Source organism: Lactuca virosa, chromosome 8, assembly GCF_052849685.1.
Source record: "Lactuca virosa cultivar CGN04683 chromosome 8, Lactuca_virosa_CGN04683_v6, whole genome shotgun sequence".
NCBI classification, from domain to species: domain Eukaryota; kingdom Viridiplantae; phylum Streptophyta; class Magnoliopsida; order Asterales; family Asteraceae; genus Lactuca; species Lactuca virosa.
Genome location: NC_136433.1, coordinates 259818545 through 259835936, shown reverse-complemented (window position 1 = coordinate 259835936; position 17392 = coordinate 259818545). Strand labels below are relative to the sequence as shown.

The 17392-nt window shown below is 34.0% G+C and overlaps 4 protein-coding genes across 4 annotated transcripts; all 4 read right to left on the bottom strand.

Annotated features, from left to right (window-relative positions):
* Window positions 1–242: 242 nt before the first annotated feature.
* LOC145132829 (chlorophyll a-b binding protein 40, chloroplastic-like) lies at window positions 243–1265 on the bottom strand. The gene has a single exon (XM_079067758.1). The coding sequence runs from the start codon at window positions 1217–1219 to the stop codon at window positions 416–418; it is 804 nt and encodes a 267-aa protein (XP_078923884.1). The 5' UTR covers window positions 1220–1265; the 3' UTR covers window positions 243–415.
* Window positions 1266–5583: 4318 nt separating this feature from the next.
* LOC145133905 (chlorophyll a-b binding protein 40, chloroplastic-like) lies at window positions 5584–6606 on the bottom strand. The gene has a single exon (XM_079068851.1). It carries the CDS (start codon window positions 6558–6560, stop codon window positions 5757–5759), a length of 804 nt encoding a protein of 267 aa, XP_078924977.1. The 5' UTR covers window positions 6561–6606; the 3' UTR covers window positions 5584–5756.
* A 4329-nt stretch (window positions 6607–10935) lies between these two features.
* Window positions 10936–11958, bottom strand: LOC145132651 (chlorophyll a-b binding protein 40, chloroplastic-like). The gene has a single exon (XM_079067523.1). It carries the CDS (start codon window positions 11910–11912, stop codon window positions 11109–11111), a length of 804 nt encoding a protein of 267 aa, XP_078923649.1. The 5' UTR covers window positions 11913–11958; the 3' UTR covers window positions 10936–11108.
* A 4247-nt stretch (window positions 11959–16205) lies between these two features.
* On the bottom strand, window positions 16206–17298 carry LOC145132905 (chlorophyll a-b binding protein 40, chloroplastic-like). The gene has a single exon (XM_079067860.1). It carries the CDS (start codon window positions 17250–17252, stop codon window positions 16461–16463), a length of 792 nt encoding a protein of 263 aa, XP_078923986.1. The 5' UTR covers window positions 17253–17298; the 3' UTR covers window positions 16206–16460.
* Between the last annotated feature and the right edge of the window lie 94 nt (window positions 17299–17392).

Sequence of the window (17392 nt, the reverse complement as noted above, 5' to 3'; positions counted from 1 at the left end):
GTTATGCATATCAGCGTGGTTTGAATGATAATGGTGATTGACTAATTGATTCGGTCAAGAGGCATGATTTCCTATTTAAGTACACATATCCGTTGTTCCATCCTATAGAAATTAGAAGGGCCCCTTTCATAAAATGAACTACATTATCATACTCTCAGTGGTAATAAAGTGATGTGATCAGCTATTTATAAATATGGTACTGAAGATTAGAATGTGGAAATGACCGTTTATATCCGGTAAGCTTTGTAAATGTTCATTCATATTTGCACAGCTAATTAATCAATTTACAAAAATATGGATATGGTGGATTTAACTCCATGAATCAAGACCTCTCATTTTCGACCTTATGCTGGTGAAATTTACAATGTCGCAAGCTGTTTTTCTTTCATGGACATTATATTCTTCCCGGACAGTTTTAGTTTCCAGGGACGAAGTTGGTGGCATAAGCCCATGCGTTGTTGGTAACTGGATCGGCAATGTGGTCTGCAAGGTTTTCTAATGGACCTTTTCCGGTGACTATGGCTTGAACAAAGAACCCAAACATTGAAAACATAGCTAATCTTCCGTTCTTAATCTCCTTCACCTTCAACTCTGCAAAAGCCTCCGGATCTTCAGCTAATCCCAGCGGGTCAAAGCTTCCTCCAGGGTACAATGGGTCAACTATCTCCCCAAGAGGCCCACCGGCAACTCTATAACCTTCAACAGCACCCATCAAGATCACTTGTGTAGCCCAAATTGCCAATATGCTCTGTGCGTGGACCAAGTTGGGGTTGCCCATATAGTCAAGCCCACCCTCACTAAAGATTTGGGATCCTGCCTTGAACCACACAGCTTCACCGAACTTGACGCCATTGCGGGCTAGAAGCTCCGGGAAAACACATCCCAAAGCTCCTAGCATGGCCCACCTACAATGGATGACCTCAAGCTCACGGTTCTTGGCAAAAGTCTCAGGATCTGCTGAGAGCCCGGCTGTGTCCCACCCGTAGTCTCCAGGGAATTCTCCGGTTAGATATGATGGAGCCTCACCCGAGAATGGCCCCAAGTACTTCACTCTGTCAGGTCCGTACCATGGGCTTCCTGATGAAGCGGTCTTGGGCTTTGCTGCTGTCTTTCTCATTGTCACCCTTCCATCACCAGAAAACTCTGAGGTAGATGGAGCAACCTTGATTGCCTGCCCGGCAAATGAAGGAGATGAGAGAGCCATTGTTGAAGCAGCCATGTATTTATGAACAAAAGATTGAGTTGTATTTGTGTAGTTGAGCAAATGAGAAGAAGAGTTGGTGTAGGAATTGGGAAGTTAGTGTAGTGTTATATAGGTTATGTATGGATATGGAGACGTGGGTATAATATCCATATTATCTCTGTTATTGGTCAAGCTTAGTTTCAAGATTCCAGTTTTGGCGGTATCTATTTCTATCAATCAAGCCTCATGCACCCATCACCCATGCCATGCCATACTAAGCCAATAAGAAATGTGGTTCAGATTTCAACAAATTTGGTTCACAAATTTCCTTCCAGAGTTATTAATATTTGGAGCATATTTATTTTTGTAAATCTTACTTTTACTATCCAACTCCACATCTTTCGTATACGAGAGTGTCATTTTCTTTTAGCATTTTTCCAACAATAACATGTTTTCAAATTTTAACTCAAAATATTTTATTTTACAATATTTTTATTCAAAAATGTCATATATACGTAATGTTTGTTTTTAGCTTGATCTCAAAAAGTTCATTATCACTACAAGAATAACAATGTGTACAGACGACACCTATCCCGACCACATATGTCGTCGGCAAAAGTCCAGCTATCCAGACGACATGTCGTCTTTTCCAACTTTGACCCTATTTCTTTGACCGGAAAAGCTAAGCAGACGACATGTTGTCGTCGTAGATTCGGTGGGAAGGGGCAAAATTTTCGCGGTATTTTGAAAACCTATACCAACGACATTTCGGTATAGGGTATTATAAAATTAATTTCGATTTACTTATATTCGGTGTCGGAGAAAATAAAAACGGTGTCTTTTTCATCAGCTTATACAGACGATATGTCGTCGGTATAAGGTATTAAAAAAATAATTTCGATTTATTTTTATTCCGTGTCGCGGAAAATAAAAACGGTGTCGTTTTCGTAATCTTATGTCGGCGACATTCCGTCTGCAAAAAGATGGGTCGATCCGCGTGAAATATCTTTCCAGACAATATGTCGTCTGTAAAACTGTTTTTTTTTAATGACATAAAAAGGAAACGACGTAGTTTTTGTTGGCCTATACCGACGAAGTGTCGTCGGCATAGGGTTTAGTTATAACAAAGAGGGACCTGCGTTCATTTTGCAGTCGATGCTTTTCTGTTTTCTTTCTCGCGATGTCGGCGATGCAGACCATCCTCCGGCCACTCCCGTTCATCGGCGACTAAAAGGTATGGTTCTTGGTCCTTGTTTTCTTCTTAATTTGTGATAGCTTGAGTTTTAACTCCAATGTTGGGGGATTTTTTTCCGATTGTTGGAGTCCCTAATTCACAGCCTTCACCATTGTCGAAGTATCCTCCGACAACAGCCTTCACCACCGCCGAAGAAACTTATTTATGGTGATTCGGCTACCTTCACCACCAATTTTGAGGTAAGTTTTTGATTTCTTTTTTCATTTTTTGGCATGAAAGTGTGTTTATGCAACCTACTGTATAATTGATTTATGTTTATGTTCACTGTGGTGTATTGTGGTGTATTGTGGTGTATTGGCATAAAATGAAATTAGGCATGATTTGTTTGATTTTGTATTTAGATGTATACATTTGTATGAAATTGAAATTAGATGTCTAAAACGTTAGCTGTTATAAGGTATGATTGTATGAAATTGGATGTATTGCTTAATTGTTTGAAATTGAAATTTGAATTGGATGTAATGTATGTTTAATTGTATGAAATTGGAATATGAAAGTGGTATTGTATGTCTAAAATGAAATGAAAATTAGAATTGAATGTATTGTATACATATATGATTATGTGATATTTAGGTTTAATAGTTTGAGTGTATTTAAGATGAAGTGACAAAGTTCTTAATTGATAAGTTATAGTTTTTGTATTTAGATGCTATTCTTTGTATTGTAAAGTGCTTAATTGATAAGTTAAAGTGTTTGATAAGTTGAAGTGTTTGTATTTACATGTATGATTGTATTATATGTTTATTATGTTTTTATTTTCTTGTTAATTTGGTTTCAAAGTGCTTAATTTTGGTAGTGACTTAATGTTGGTCATTACGACTTAGCTTAATTAGGTTATTAATAGATACGTACTATTAGTAATTTTAAATTAATTATAAAATAAAGTTAAATTAATTTTTAAAAAATCAATAACGAAAAAGAAAATATTAAGTTAATGGTAAAATCAAAATAAATTAGTTTTAAAATCAAATTAATATTAATATTAAAATCAAATTAAATTAATTATAAAATCAAATTAAAAAAATTAAAAAAAAAACTATTAACAAAAAAGAAAATATTAAACTAATTATAAAATCCAATTAAGTTAATTTAAAAAAAATTAAATTAATTATAACACCAAATTAATATAATTATTCAAATATAATAAAATAAATTATAAAATCAAATTAACATTAAAACTATAACAAAATCAAATTAAATTAATTTAAAAAAACTAATAACAAAAAATAAAATATTAAATTAATTATAAAATCAAATTAAGTTTAAAATAAAATAAAATAAATTATAAAATCAAATTAATATTAATATTAAAATAAAATAAAATTAATTATAAAATCAAATTAAATTAATTTAAAAAACTAATAAAAAAAGAAAATATTAAATTAATTAAAAAATCAAATTAAGTTAATTTTATAATCAAATTAAATTAATTATAAAATCAAATTAAAATAACTATAAAATCAAATTAAACGGTATATTTTTTAAACCATAATATTATGTAATATAATATTATAAGTATGATGCTATAAAAGAAAATAAACTAAAGTATGATGTTATAATTAACACAATTATGATACTTTTGTTAATAACAACATTATACTTTTGGAACCCTAGGTAGTGGCGTACTATGAAAATCGGTGATACCACCTTCTAGGAGCATGCTTGAGGTTTTATAAGGATTTTTGAGGACGGAAGACGTGACCTTGAAATTGGGATCATAGAAACCATGTGGTTGATGCATGTATACTAACCTAAAGGTGACAGTGAGAAAAGTCAATTTTTGCATGGTTTAAAATAAGCTGATAAATAGACCGGTATCAATAGATAATATTTTGAGGGTTATACGGATGATGTCCCATATCAAAATGGCGTTGAATATCTCATCACAATCAATTCTTCGGTTTTGGAAGCGACTGTTGGCTACAAGGTTGACATTATAAAGAGAGATACCTACATTGAAACTATGATGAAAGAGCCACATGTAGCGTACAATATTAACCCATTGGAGTCGTCATACAAGAGTCCATGTCCTATTCAAGATACGAACATGGTACTCATCATGTATAACATGTCGCCAGTTGAGGTCCCGGATATCTTGTATGTGGGAGTGGGAGATAGGTTACATAGTTGAGGTCATGAATATCTTGTAGGTGGGATCGGGGGTTAGGATACATAGATGACATGTGGATATTGAGGCATTGTAATGGTTTAACAAGCCCTTCCTGGTTGTATTGTTCGAACTTAACTATTCATGATCTGTAAAATCGAGTTTTAACTAGTCCTTCCTAATCCTTAAATATTGTTAATATTGAAGTTTACTTTCATTCAAAGAATTCAGTATATGCATATATCTTTATTTTGTTTTAGATTTTCATTATTTAAATAAATAATATGTCACTTGATTCTTGTATATTGGTTTTTAGCATAATTCGATTCTTATATATAAACATACTATTTCGAAGGTCACATTAGTATTAGTCAAGAACCAAAGATGGGCTACGTTACCGAAACATTCGCTACACGCTTTGCTCGTGACGGATTGGCGACTAGGGATTGGTTTTTGTGTGTGTGGTTGAAGGGTTTCCGAGCTAGTTTTGCAATGGACTTCCGTTGCTATTTTGTACGCTTTTTTTTTCTCTATGGAACCATTATATTATAGATAAGACAGGTTTTTCTCTAGTGTCAATTATAATAGACAAACCATGTTTCAAAATCAACCATTGGAATAGGAATGAACGGAAATCTCGAAAAATCCAAAATACACATTCCGATCAATACTCTACAAGCATAAAATCCAATTTTAGAAGTTTTAAATTAAAAGTTATACATATCATAGCAGTTTGAATGAAAATGACGATTGATTGTTTTTGTTATGAGGCATGAATTCGTAGAATTCCTACATAGTTATGCATATCAGCGTGGTTTGAATGATAATGGTGATTGACTAATTGATTCGGTCAAGAGGCATGATTTCCTATTTAAGTACACATATCCGTTGTTCCATCCTATAGAAATTAGAAGGGCCCCTTTCATAAAATGAACTACATTATCATACTCTCAGTGGTAATAAAGTGATGTGATCAGCTATTTATAAATATGGTACTGAAGATTAGAATGTGGAAATGACCGTTTATATCCGGTAAGCTTTGTAAATGTTCATTCATATTTGCACAGCTAATTAATCAATTTACAAAAATATGGATATGGTGGATTTAACTCCATGAATCAAGACCTCTCATTTTCGACCTTATGCTGGTGAAATTTACAATGTCGCAAGCTGTTTTTCTTTCATGGACATTATATTCTTCCCGGACAGTTTTAGTTTCCAGGGACGAAGTTGGTGGCATAAGCCCATGCGTTGTTGGTAACTGGATCGGCAATGTGGTCTGCAAGGTTTTCTAATGGACCTTTTCCGGTGACTATGGCTTGAACAAAGAACCCAAACATTGAAAACATAGCTAATCTTCCGTTCTTAATCTCCTTCACCTTCAACTCTTCAAAAGCCTCCGGATCTTCAGCTAATCCCAGCGGGTCAAAGCTTCCTCCAGGGTACAATGGGTCAACTATCTCCCCAAGAGGCCCACCGGCAACTCTATAACCTTCAACAGCACCCATCAAGATCACTTGTGTAGCCCAAATTGCCAATATGCTCTGTGCGTGGACCAAGTTGGGGTTGCCCAGATAGTCAAGCCCACCCTCACTAAAGATTTGGGATCCTGCCTTGAACCACACAGCTTCACCGAACTTGACGCCATTGCGGGCTAGAAGCTCCGGGAAAACACATCCCAAAGCTCCTAGCATGGCCCACCTACAATGGATGACCTCAAGCTCACGGTTCTTGGCAAAAGTCTCAGGATCTGCTGAGAGCCCGGCTGTGTCCCACCCGTAGTCTCCAGGGAATTCTCCGGTTAGATATGATGGAGCCTCACCCGAGAATGGCCCCAAGTACTTCACTCTGTCAGGTCCGTACCATGGGCTTCCTGATGAAGCGGTCTTGGGCTTTGCTGCTGTCTTTCTCATTGTCACCCTTCCATCACCAGAAAACTCTGAGGTAGATGGAGCAACCTTGATTGCCTGCCCGGCAAATGAAGGAGATGAGAGAGCCATTGTTGAAGCAGCCATGTATTTATGAACAAAAGATTGAGTTGTATTTGTGTAGTTGAGCAAATGAGAAGAAGAGTTGGTGTAGGAATTGGGAAGTTAGTGTAGTGTTATATAGGTTATGTATGGATATGGAGACGTGGGTATAATATCCATATTATCTCTGTTATTGGTCAAGCTTAGTTTCAAGATTTCAGTTTTGGCGGTATCTATTTCTATCAATCAAGCCTCATGCACCCATCACCCATGCCATGCCATACTAAGCCAATAAGAAATGTGGTTCAGATTTCAACAAATTTGGTTCACAAATTTCCTTCCAGAGTTATTAATATTTGGAGCATATTTATTTTTGTAAATCCTACTTTTACTATCCAATTCCACATCTTTCGTATACGAGAGTGTCATTTTCTTTTAGCATTTTTCCAACAATAACTTGTTTTCAAATTTTAACTCAAAATATTTTATTTTACAATATTTTTATTCAAAAATGTCATATATACGTAATGTTTGTTTTTAGCTTGATCTCAAAAAGTTCATTATCACTACAAGAATAACAATGTGTACAGACGACACCTATCCCGACCACATATGTCGTCGGCAAAAGTCCAGCTATCCAGACGACATGTCGTCGGCAGCACAGTATTTTCCAACTTTGACCCTATTTCTTTGACCGGAAAAGCTAAGCAGACGACATGTTGTCGTCGTAGATTCGGTGGGAAGGGGCAAAATTTTCGCGGTATTTTGAAAACCTATACCAACGACATGTCGGTATAGGGTATTATAAAATTAATTTCGATTTACTTATATTCGGTGTCGTAGAAAATAAAAACGATGTCTTTTTCATCAGCTTATACAGACGATATGTCGTCGGTATAAGGTATTAAAAAAATAATCTCGATTTATTTTTATTCGGTGTCGCGGAAAATAAAAACGGTGTCGTTTTCGTAATCTTATGCCGGCGACATTCCGTCTGCAAAAAGATGGGTCGATCCGCGTGAAATATCTTTCCAGACAATATGTCGTCTGTAAAACTGTTTTTTTTAATGACATAAAAAGGAAACGACGTAGTTTTTGTTGGCCTATACCGACGAAGTGTCGTCGGCATAGGGTTTAGTCATAACAAAGAGGGACCTGCGTTCATTTTGCAGTCGATGCTTTTCTGTTTTCTTTCTCGCGATGTCGGCGATGCAGACCATCCTCCGGCCACTCCCGTTCATCGGCGACTAAAAGGTATGGTTCTTGGTCCTTGTTTTCTTCTTAATTTGTGATAGCTTGAGTTTTAACTCCAATGTTGGGGGATTTTTTTCCGATTGTTGGAGTCCCTAATTCACAGCCTTCACCATTGTCGAAGTATCCTCCGACAACAGCCTTCACCACCGCCGAAGAAACTTATTTATGGTCATTCGGCTACCTTCACCACCAATTTTGAGGTAAGTTTTTGATTTCTTTTTTCATTTTTTGGCATGAAAGTGTGTTTATGCAACCTACTGTATAATTGATTTATGTTTATGCTCACTGTGGTGTATTGTGGTGTATTGGCATGAAAATGAAATTAGGCATGATTTGTTTGATTTTGTATTTAGATGTATACATTTGTATGAAATTGAAATTAGATGTCTAAAACGTTAGCTGTTATAAGGTATGATTGTATGAAATTGGATGTATTGCTTAATTGTTTGAAATTGAAATTTGATTTGGATGTAATGTATGCTTAATTGTATGAAATTGGAATATGAAAGTGGTATTGTATGTCTAAAATGAAATGAAAATTTGAATTGAATGTATTGTATACATATATGATTATGTGATATTTAGGTTTAATAGTTTGAGTGTATTTAAGATGAAGTGACAAAGTTCTTAATTGATAAGTTATGGTTTTTATATTTATATGATATTCTTTGTATTGTAAAGTGCTTAATTGATAAGTTAAAGTGTTTGATAAGTTGAAGTGTTTGTATTTACATGTATGATTGTATTATATGTTTATTATGTTTTTATTTTCTTGTTAATACGGTTTCAAAGTGCTTAATTTTGGTAGTGACTTAATGTTGGTCATTACGACTTAGCTTAATTAGGTTATTAATAGCTACGTACTATTAGTAATTTTAAATTAATTATAAAATAAAGTTAAATTAATTTTTTAAACATCAATAACGAAAAAGAAAATATTAAGTTAATGGTAAAATCAAAATAAATTAGTTTTAAAATCAAATTAATATTAATATTAAAATGAAATTAAATTAATTATAAAATCAAATTAAAAAAATTAAAAAAAAACTATTAACAAAAAAGAAAATATTAAACTAATTATAAAATCCAATTAAGTTAATTTAAAAAAAAATTAAATTAATTATAAAACCAAATTAATATAATTATTCAAATATAATAAAATAAATTATAAAATCAAATTAACATTAAAACTATAACAAAATCAAATTAAATTAATTTAAAAAAACTAATAACAAAAAATAAAATATTAAATTAATTATAAAATCAAATTAAGTTTAAAATAAAATTAAATTAATTATAAAATCAAATTAATATTAATATTAAAATAAAATAAAATTAATTATAAAATCAAATTAAATTAATTTAAAAAACGAATAAAAAACGAAAATATTAAATTAATTAAAAAATCAAATTAAGTTAGTTTTATAATCAAATTAAATTAATTATAAAATCAAATTAAAATAACTATAAAATCAAATTAAACGGTATATTTTTTAAACCATAATATTATGTAATATAATATTATAAGTATGATGCTATAAAAGAAAATAAACTAAAGTATGATGTTATAATTAACACAATTATGATACTTTTGTTAATAACAACATTATACTTTTGGAACCCTAGGTAGTGGCGTACTATGAAAATCGGTGATACCACCTTCTAGGAGCATGCTTGAGGTTTTATAAGGATTTTTGAGGACGGAAGACGTGACCTTGAAATTGGGATCATAGAAACCATGTGGTTGATGCATGTATACTAACCTAAAGGTGACAGTGAGAAAAGTCAATTTTTGCATGGTTTAAAATAAGCTGATAAATAGACCGGTATCAATAGATAATATTTTGAGGGTTATACGGATGATGTCCCATATCAAAATGGCGTTGAATATCTCATCACAATCAATTCTTCGGTTTTGGAAGCGACTGTTGGCTACAAGGTTGACATTATAAAGAGAGATACCTACATTGAAACTATGATGAAAGAGCCACATGTAGCGTACAATATTAACCCATTGGAGTCGTCATACAAGAGTCCATGTCCTATTCAAGATACGAACATGGTACTCATCATGTATAACATGTCGCCAGTTGAGGTCCCGGATATCTTGTATGTGGGAGTGGGAGATAGGTTACATAGTTGAGGTCATGAATATCTTGTAGGTGGGATCGGGGGTTAGGATACATAGATGACATGTGGATATTGAGGCATTGTAATGGTTTAACAAGCCCTTCCTGGTTGTATTGTTCGAACTTAACTATTCATGATCTGTAAAATCGAGTTTTAACTAGTTCTTCCTAATCCTTAAATATTGTTAATATTGAAGTTTACTTTCATTCAAAGAATTCAGTATATGCATATATCTTTATTTTGTTTTAGATTTTCATTATTTAAATAAATAATATGTCACTTGATTCTTGTATATTGGTTTTTAGCATAATTCGATTCTTATATATAAACATACTATTTCGAAGGTCACATTAGTATTAGTCAAGAACCAAAGATGGGCTACGTTACCGAAACATTCGCTACACGCTTTGCTCGTGACGGATTGGCGACTAGGGATTGGTTTGTGTGTGTGTGGTTGAAGGGTTTCCGAGCTAGTTTTGGATAGTTTTGCAATGGACTTCCGTTGCTATTTTGTACGCTTTTTTTTCTCTATGGAACCATTATATTATAGATAAGACAGGTTTTTCTCTAGTGTCAATTATAATAGACAAACCATGTTTCAAAATCAACCATTGGAATAGGAATGAACGGAAATCTCGAAAAATCCAAAATACACATTCCGATCAATACTCTAGAAGCATAAAATCCAATTTTAGAAGTTTTAAATTAAAAGTTATACATATCATAGCAGTTTGAATGAAAATGACGATTGATTGTTTTTGTTATGAGGCATGAATTCGTAGAATTCCTACATAGTTATGCATATCAGCGTGGTTTGAATGATAATGGTGATTGACTAATTGATTCGGTCAAGAGGCATGATTTCCTATTTAAGTACACATATCCGTTGTTCCATCCTATAGAAATTAGAAGGGCCCCTTTCATAAAATGAACTACATTATCATACTCTCAGTGGTAATAAAGTGATGTGATCAGCTATTTATAAATATGGTACTGAAGATTAGAATGTGGAAATGACCGTTTATATCCGGTAAGCTTTGTAAATGTTCATTCATATTTGCACAGCTAATTAATCAATTTACAAAAATATGGATATGGTGGATTTAACTCCATGAATCAAGACCTCTCATTTTCGACCTTATGCTGGTGAAATTTACAATGTCGCAAGCTGTTTTTCTTTCATGGACATTATATTCTTCCCGGACAGTTTTAGTTTCCAGGGACGAAGTTGGTGGCATAAGCCCATGCGTTGTTGGTAACTGGATCGGCAATGTGGTCTGCAAGGTTTTCTAATGGACCTTTTCCGGTGACTATGGCTTGAACAAAGAACCCAAACATTGAAAACATAGCTAATCTTCCGTTCTTAATCTCCTTCACCTTCAACTCTGCAAAAGCCTCCGGATCTTCAGCTAATCCCAGCGGGTCAAAGCTTCCTCCAGGGTACAATGGGTCAACTATCTCCCCAAGAGGCCCACCGGCAACTCTATAACCTTCAACAGCACCCATCAAGATCACTTGTGTAGCCCAAATTGCCAATATGCTCTGTGCGTGGACCAAGTTGGGGTTGCCCATATAGTCAAGCCCACCCTCACTAAAGATTTGGGATCCTGCCTTGAACCACACAGCTTCACCGAACTTGACGCCATTGCGGGCTAGAAGCTCCGGGAAAACACATCCCAAAGCTCCTAGCATGGCCCACCTACAATGGATGACCTCAAGCTCACGGTTCTTGGCAAAAGTCTCAGGATCTGCTGAGAGCCCGGCTGTGTCCCACCCGTAGTCTCCAGGGAATTCTCCGGTTAGATATGATGGAGCCTCACCCGAGAATGGCCCCAAGTACTTCACTCTGTCAGGTCCGTACCATGGGCTTCCTGATGAAGCGGTCTTGGGCTTTGCTGCTGTCTTTCTCATTGTCACCCTTCCATCACCAGAAAACTCTGAGGTAGATGGAGCAACCTTGATTGCCTGCCCGGCAAATGAAGGAGATGAGAGAGCCATTGTTGAAGCAGCCATGTATTTATGAACAAAAGATTGAGTTGTATTTGTGTAGTTGAGCAAATGAGAAGAAGAGTTGGTGTAGGAATTGGGAAGTTAGTGTAGTGTTATATAGGTTATGTATGGATATGGAGACGTGGGTATAATATCCATATTATCTCTGTTATTGGTCAAGCTTAGTTTCAAGATTCCAGTTTTGGCGGTATCTATTTCTATCAATCAAGCCTCATGCACCCATCACCCATGCCATGCCATACTAAGCCAATAAGAAATGTGGTTCAGATTTCAACAAATTTGGTTCACAAATTTCCTTCCAGAGTTATTAATATTTGGAGCATATTTATTTTTGTAAATCTTACTTTTACTATCCAACTCCACATCTTTCGTATACGAGAGTGTCATTTTCTTTTAGCATTTTTCCAACAATAACTTGTTTTCAAATTTTAACTCAAAATATTTTATTTTACAATATTTTTATTCAAAAATGTCATATATACGTAATGTTTGTTTTTAGCTTGATCTCAAAAAGTTCATTATCACTACAAGAATAACAATGTGTACAGACGACACCTATCCCGACCACATATGTCGTCGGCAAAAGTCCAGCTATCCAGACGACATGTCGTCTTTTCCAACTTTGACCCTATTTCTTTGACCGGAAAAGCTAAGCAGACGACATGTTGTCGTCGTAGATTCGGTGGGAAGGGGCAAAATTTTCGCGGTATTTTGAAAACCTATACCAACGACATTTCGGTATAGGGTATTATAAAATTAATTTCGATTTACTTATATTCGGTGTCGGAGAAAATAAAAACGGTGTCTTTTTCATCAGCTTATACAGACGATATGTCGTCGGTATAAGGTATTAAAAAAATAATTTCGATTTATTTTTATTCCGTGTCGCGGAAAATAAAAACGGTGTCGTTTTCGTAATCTTATGCCGGCGACATTCCGTCTGCAAAAAGATGGGTCGATCCGCGTGAAATATCTTTCCAGACAATATGTCGTCTGTAAAACTGTTTTTTTTTAATGACATAAAAAGGAAACGACGTAGTTTTTGTTGGCCTATACCGACGAAGTGTCGTCGGCATAGGGTTTAGTTATAACAAAGAGGGACCTGCGTTCATTTTGCAGTCGATGCTTTTCTGTTTTCTTTCTCGCGATGTCGGCGATGCAGACCATCCTCCGGCCACTCCCGTTCATCGGCGACTAAAAGGTATGGTTCTTGGTCCTTGTTTTCTTCTTAATTTGTGATAGCTTGAGTTTTAACTCCAATGTTGGGGGATTTTTTTCCGATTGTTGGAGTCCCTAATTCACAGCCTTCACCATTGTCGAAGTATCCTCCGACAACAGCCTTCACCACCGCCGAAGAAACTTATTTATGGTGATTCGGCTACCTTCACCACCAATTTTGAGGTAAGTTTTTGATTTCTTTTTTCATTTTTTGGCATGAAAGTGTGTTTATGCAACCTACTGTATAATTGATTTATGTTTATGTTCACTGTGGTGTATTGTGGTGTATTGTGGTGTATTGGCATAAAATGAAATTAGGCATGATTTGTTTGATTTTGTATTTAGATGTATACATTTGTATGAAATTGAAATTAGATGTCTAAAACGTTAGCTGTTATAAGGTATGATTGTATGAAATTGGATGTATTGCTTAATTGTTTGAAATTGAAATTTGAATTGGATGTAATGTATGTTTAATTGTATGAAATTGGAATATGAAAGTGGTATTGTATGTCTAAAATGAAATGAAAATTAGAATTGAATGTATTGTATACATATATGATTATGTGATATTTAGGTTTAATAGTTTGAGTGTATTTAAGATGAAGTGACAAAGTTCTTAATTGATAAGTTATAGTTTTTGTATTTAGATGCTATTCTTTGTATTGTAAAGTGCTTAATTGATAAGTTAAAGTGTTTGATAAGTTGAAGTGTTTGTATTTACATGTATGATTGTATTATATGTTTATTATGTTTTTATTTTCTTGTTAATTTGGTTTCAAAGTGCTTAATTTTGGTAGTGACTTAATGTTGGTCATTACGACTTAGCTTAATTAGGTTATTAATAGATACGTACTATTAGTAATTTTAAATTAATTATAAAATAAAGTTAAATTAATTTTTAAAAAATCAATAACGAAAAAGAAAATATTAAGTTAATGGTAAAATCAAAATAAATTAGTTTTAAAATCAAATTAATATTAATATTAAAATCAAATTAAATTAATTATAAAATCAAATTAAAAAAATTAAAAAAAAAAACTATTAACAAAAAAGAAAATATTAAACTAATTATAAAATCCAATTAAGTTAATTTAAAAAAAATTAAATTAATTATAACACCAAATTAATATAATTATTCAAATATAATAAAATAAATTATAAAATCAAATTAACATTAAAACTATAACAAAATCAAATTAAATTAATTTAAAAAAACTAATAACAAAAAATAAAATATTAAATTAATTATAAAATCAAATTAAGTTTAAAATAAAATAAAATAAATTATAAAATCAAATTAATATTAATATTAAAATAAAATAAAATTAATTATAAAATCAAATTAAATTAATTTAAAAAAGTAATAAAAAAAGAAAATATTAAATTAATTAAAAAATCAAATTAAGTTAATTTTATAATCAAATTAAATTAATTATAAAATCAAATTAAAATAACTATAAAATCAAATTAAACGGTATATTTTTTAAACCATAATATTATGTAATATAATATTATAAGTATGATGCTATAAAAGAAAATAAACTAAAGTATGATGTTATAATTAACACAATTATGATACTTTTGTTAATAACAACATTATACTTTTGGAACCCTAGGTAGTGGCGTACTATGAAAATCGGTGATACCACCTTCTAGGAGCATGCTTGAGGTTTTATAAGGATTTTTGAGGACGGAAGACGTGACCTTGAAATTGGGATCATAGAAACCATGTGGTTGATGCATGTATACTAACCTAAAGGTGACAGTGAGAAAAGTCAATTTTTGCATGGTTTAAAATAAGCTGATAAATAGACCGGTATCAATAGATAATATTTTGAGGGTTATACGGATGATGTCCCATATCAAAATGGCGTTGAATATCTCATCACAATCAATTCTTCGGTTTTGGAAGCGACTGTTGGCTACAAGGTTGACATTATAAAGAGAGATACCTACATTGAAACTATGATGAAAGAGCCACATGTAGCGTACAATATTAACCCATTGGAGTCGTCATACAAGAGTCCATGTCCTATTCAAGATACGAACATGGTACTCATCATGTATAACATGTCGCCAGTTGAGGTCCCGGATATCTTGTATGTGGGAGTGGGAGATAGGTTACATAGTTGAGGTCATGAATATCTTGTAGGTGGGATCGGGGGTTAGGATACATAGATGACATGTGGATATTGAGGCATTGTAATGGTTTAACAAGCCCTTCCTGGTTGTATTGTTCGAACTTAACTATTCATGATCTGTAAAATCGAGTTTTAACTAGTCCTTCCTAATCCTTAAATATTGTTAATATTGAAGTTTACTTTCATTCAAAGAATTCAGTATATGCATATATCTTTATTTTGTTTTAGATTTTCATTATTTAAATAAATAATATGTCACTTGATTCTTGTATATTGGTTTTTAGCATAATTCGATTCTTATATATAAACATACTATTTCGAAGGTCACATTAGTATTAGTCAAGAACCAAAGATGGGCTACGTTACCGAAACATTCGCTACACGCTTTGCTCGTGACGGATTGGCGACTAGGGATTGGTTTGTGTGTGTGTGGTTGAAGGGTTTCCGAGCTAGTTTTGGATAGTTTTGCAATGGACTTCCGTTGCTATTTTGTACGCTTTTTTTTCTCTATGGAACCATTATATTATAGATAAGACAGGTTTTTCTCTAGTGTCAATTATAATAGACAAACCATGTTTCAAAATCAACCATTGGAATAGGAATGAACGGAAATCTCGAAAAATCCAAAATACACATTCCGATCAATACTCTAGAAGCATAAAATCCAATTTTAGAAGTTTTAAATTAAAAGTTATACATATCATAGCAGTTTGAATGAAAATGACGATTGATTGTTTTTGTTATGAGGCATGAATTCGTAGAATTCCTACATAGTTATGCATATCAGCGTGGTTTGAATGATAATGGTGATTGACTAATTGATTCGGTCAAGAGGCATGATTTCCTATTTAAGTACACATATCCGTTGTTCCATCCTATAGAAATTAGAAGGGCCCCTTTCATAAAATGAACTACATTATCATACTCTCAGTGGTAACAAAAATGATGTGATCAGCTATTTATAAATATGGTACTGAAGATTAGAATGTGGAAATGACCGTTTATATCCGGTAAGCTTTGTAAATATTCATTCATATTTGCACAGCTAATTAATCAATTTACAAAAATATGGATATGGTGGATTTAACTCCATGAATCAAGACCTCTCATTTTCGACCTTATGCTGGTGAAATTTACAATGTCGCAAGCTGTTTTTCTTTCGTGGACATTATATTCTTCCCGGCCAGTTTTAGTTTCCAGGGACGAAGTTGGTGGCATAAGCCCATGCGTTGTTGGTAACTGGATCGGCAATGTGGTCTGCAAGGTTTTCTAATGGACCTTTTCCGGTGACTATGGCTTGAACAAAGAACCCAAACATTGAAAACATAGCTAATCTTCCGTTCTTAATCTCCTTCACCTTCAACTCCGGATCTTCAGCTAATCCCAGCGGGTCAAAGCTTCCTCCAGGGTACAATGGGTCAACTATCTCCCCAAGAGGCCCACCGGCAACTCTATAACCTTCAACAGCACCCATCAAGATCACTTGTGTAGCCCAAATTGCCAATATGCTCTGTGCGTGGACCAAGTTGGGGTTGCCCAGATAGTCAAGCCCACCCTCACTAAAGATTTGGGATCCTGCCTTGAACCACACAGCTTCACCGAACTTGACGCCATTGCGGGCTAGAAGCTCCGGGAAAACACATCCCAAAGCTCCTAGCATGGCCCACCTACAATGGATGACCTCAAGCTCACGGTTCTTGGCAAAAGTCTCAGGATCTGCTGAGAGCCCGGCTGTGTCCCACCCGTAGTCTCCAGGGAATTCTCCGGTTAGATATGATGGAGCCTCACCCGAGAATGGCCCCAAGTACTTCACTCTGTCAGGTCCGTACCATGGGCTTCCTGATGAAGCGGTCTTGGGCTTTGCTGCTGTCTTTCTCATTGTCACCCTTCCATCACCAGAAAACTCTGAGGTAGATGGAGCAACCTTGATTGCCTGCCCGGCAAATGAAGGAGATGAGAGAGCCATTGTTGAAGCAGCCATGTATTTATGAACAAAAGATTGAGTTGTATTTGTGTAGTTGAGCAAATGAGAAGAAGAGTTGGTGTAGGAATTGGGAAGTTAGTGTAGTGTTATATAGGTTATGTATGGATATGGAGACGTGGGTATAATATCCATATTAT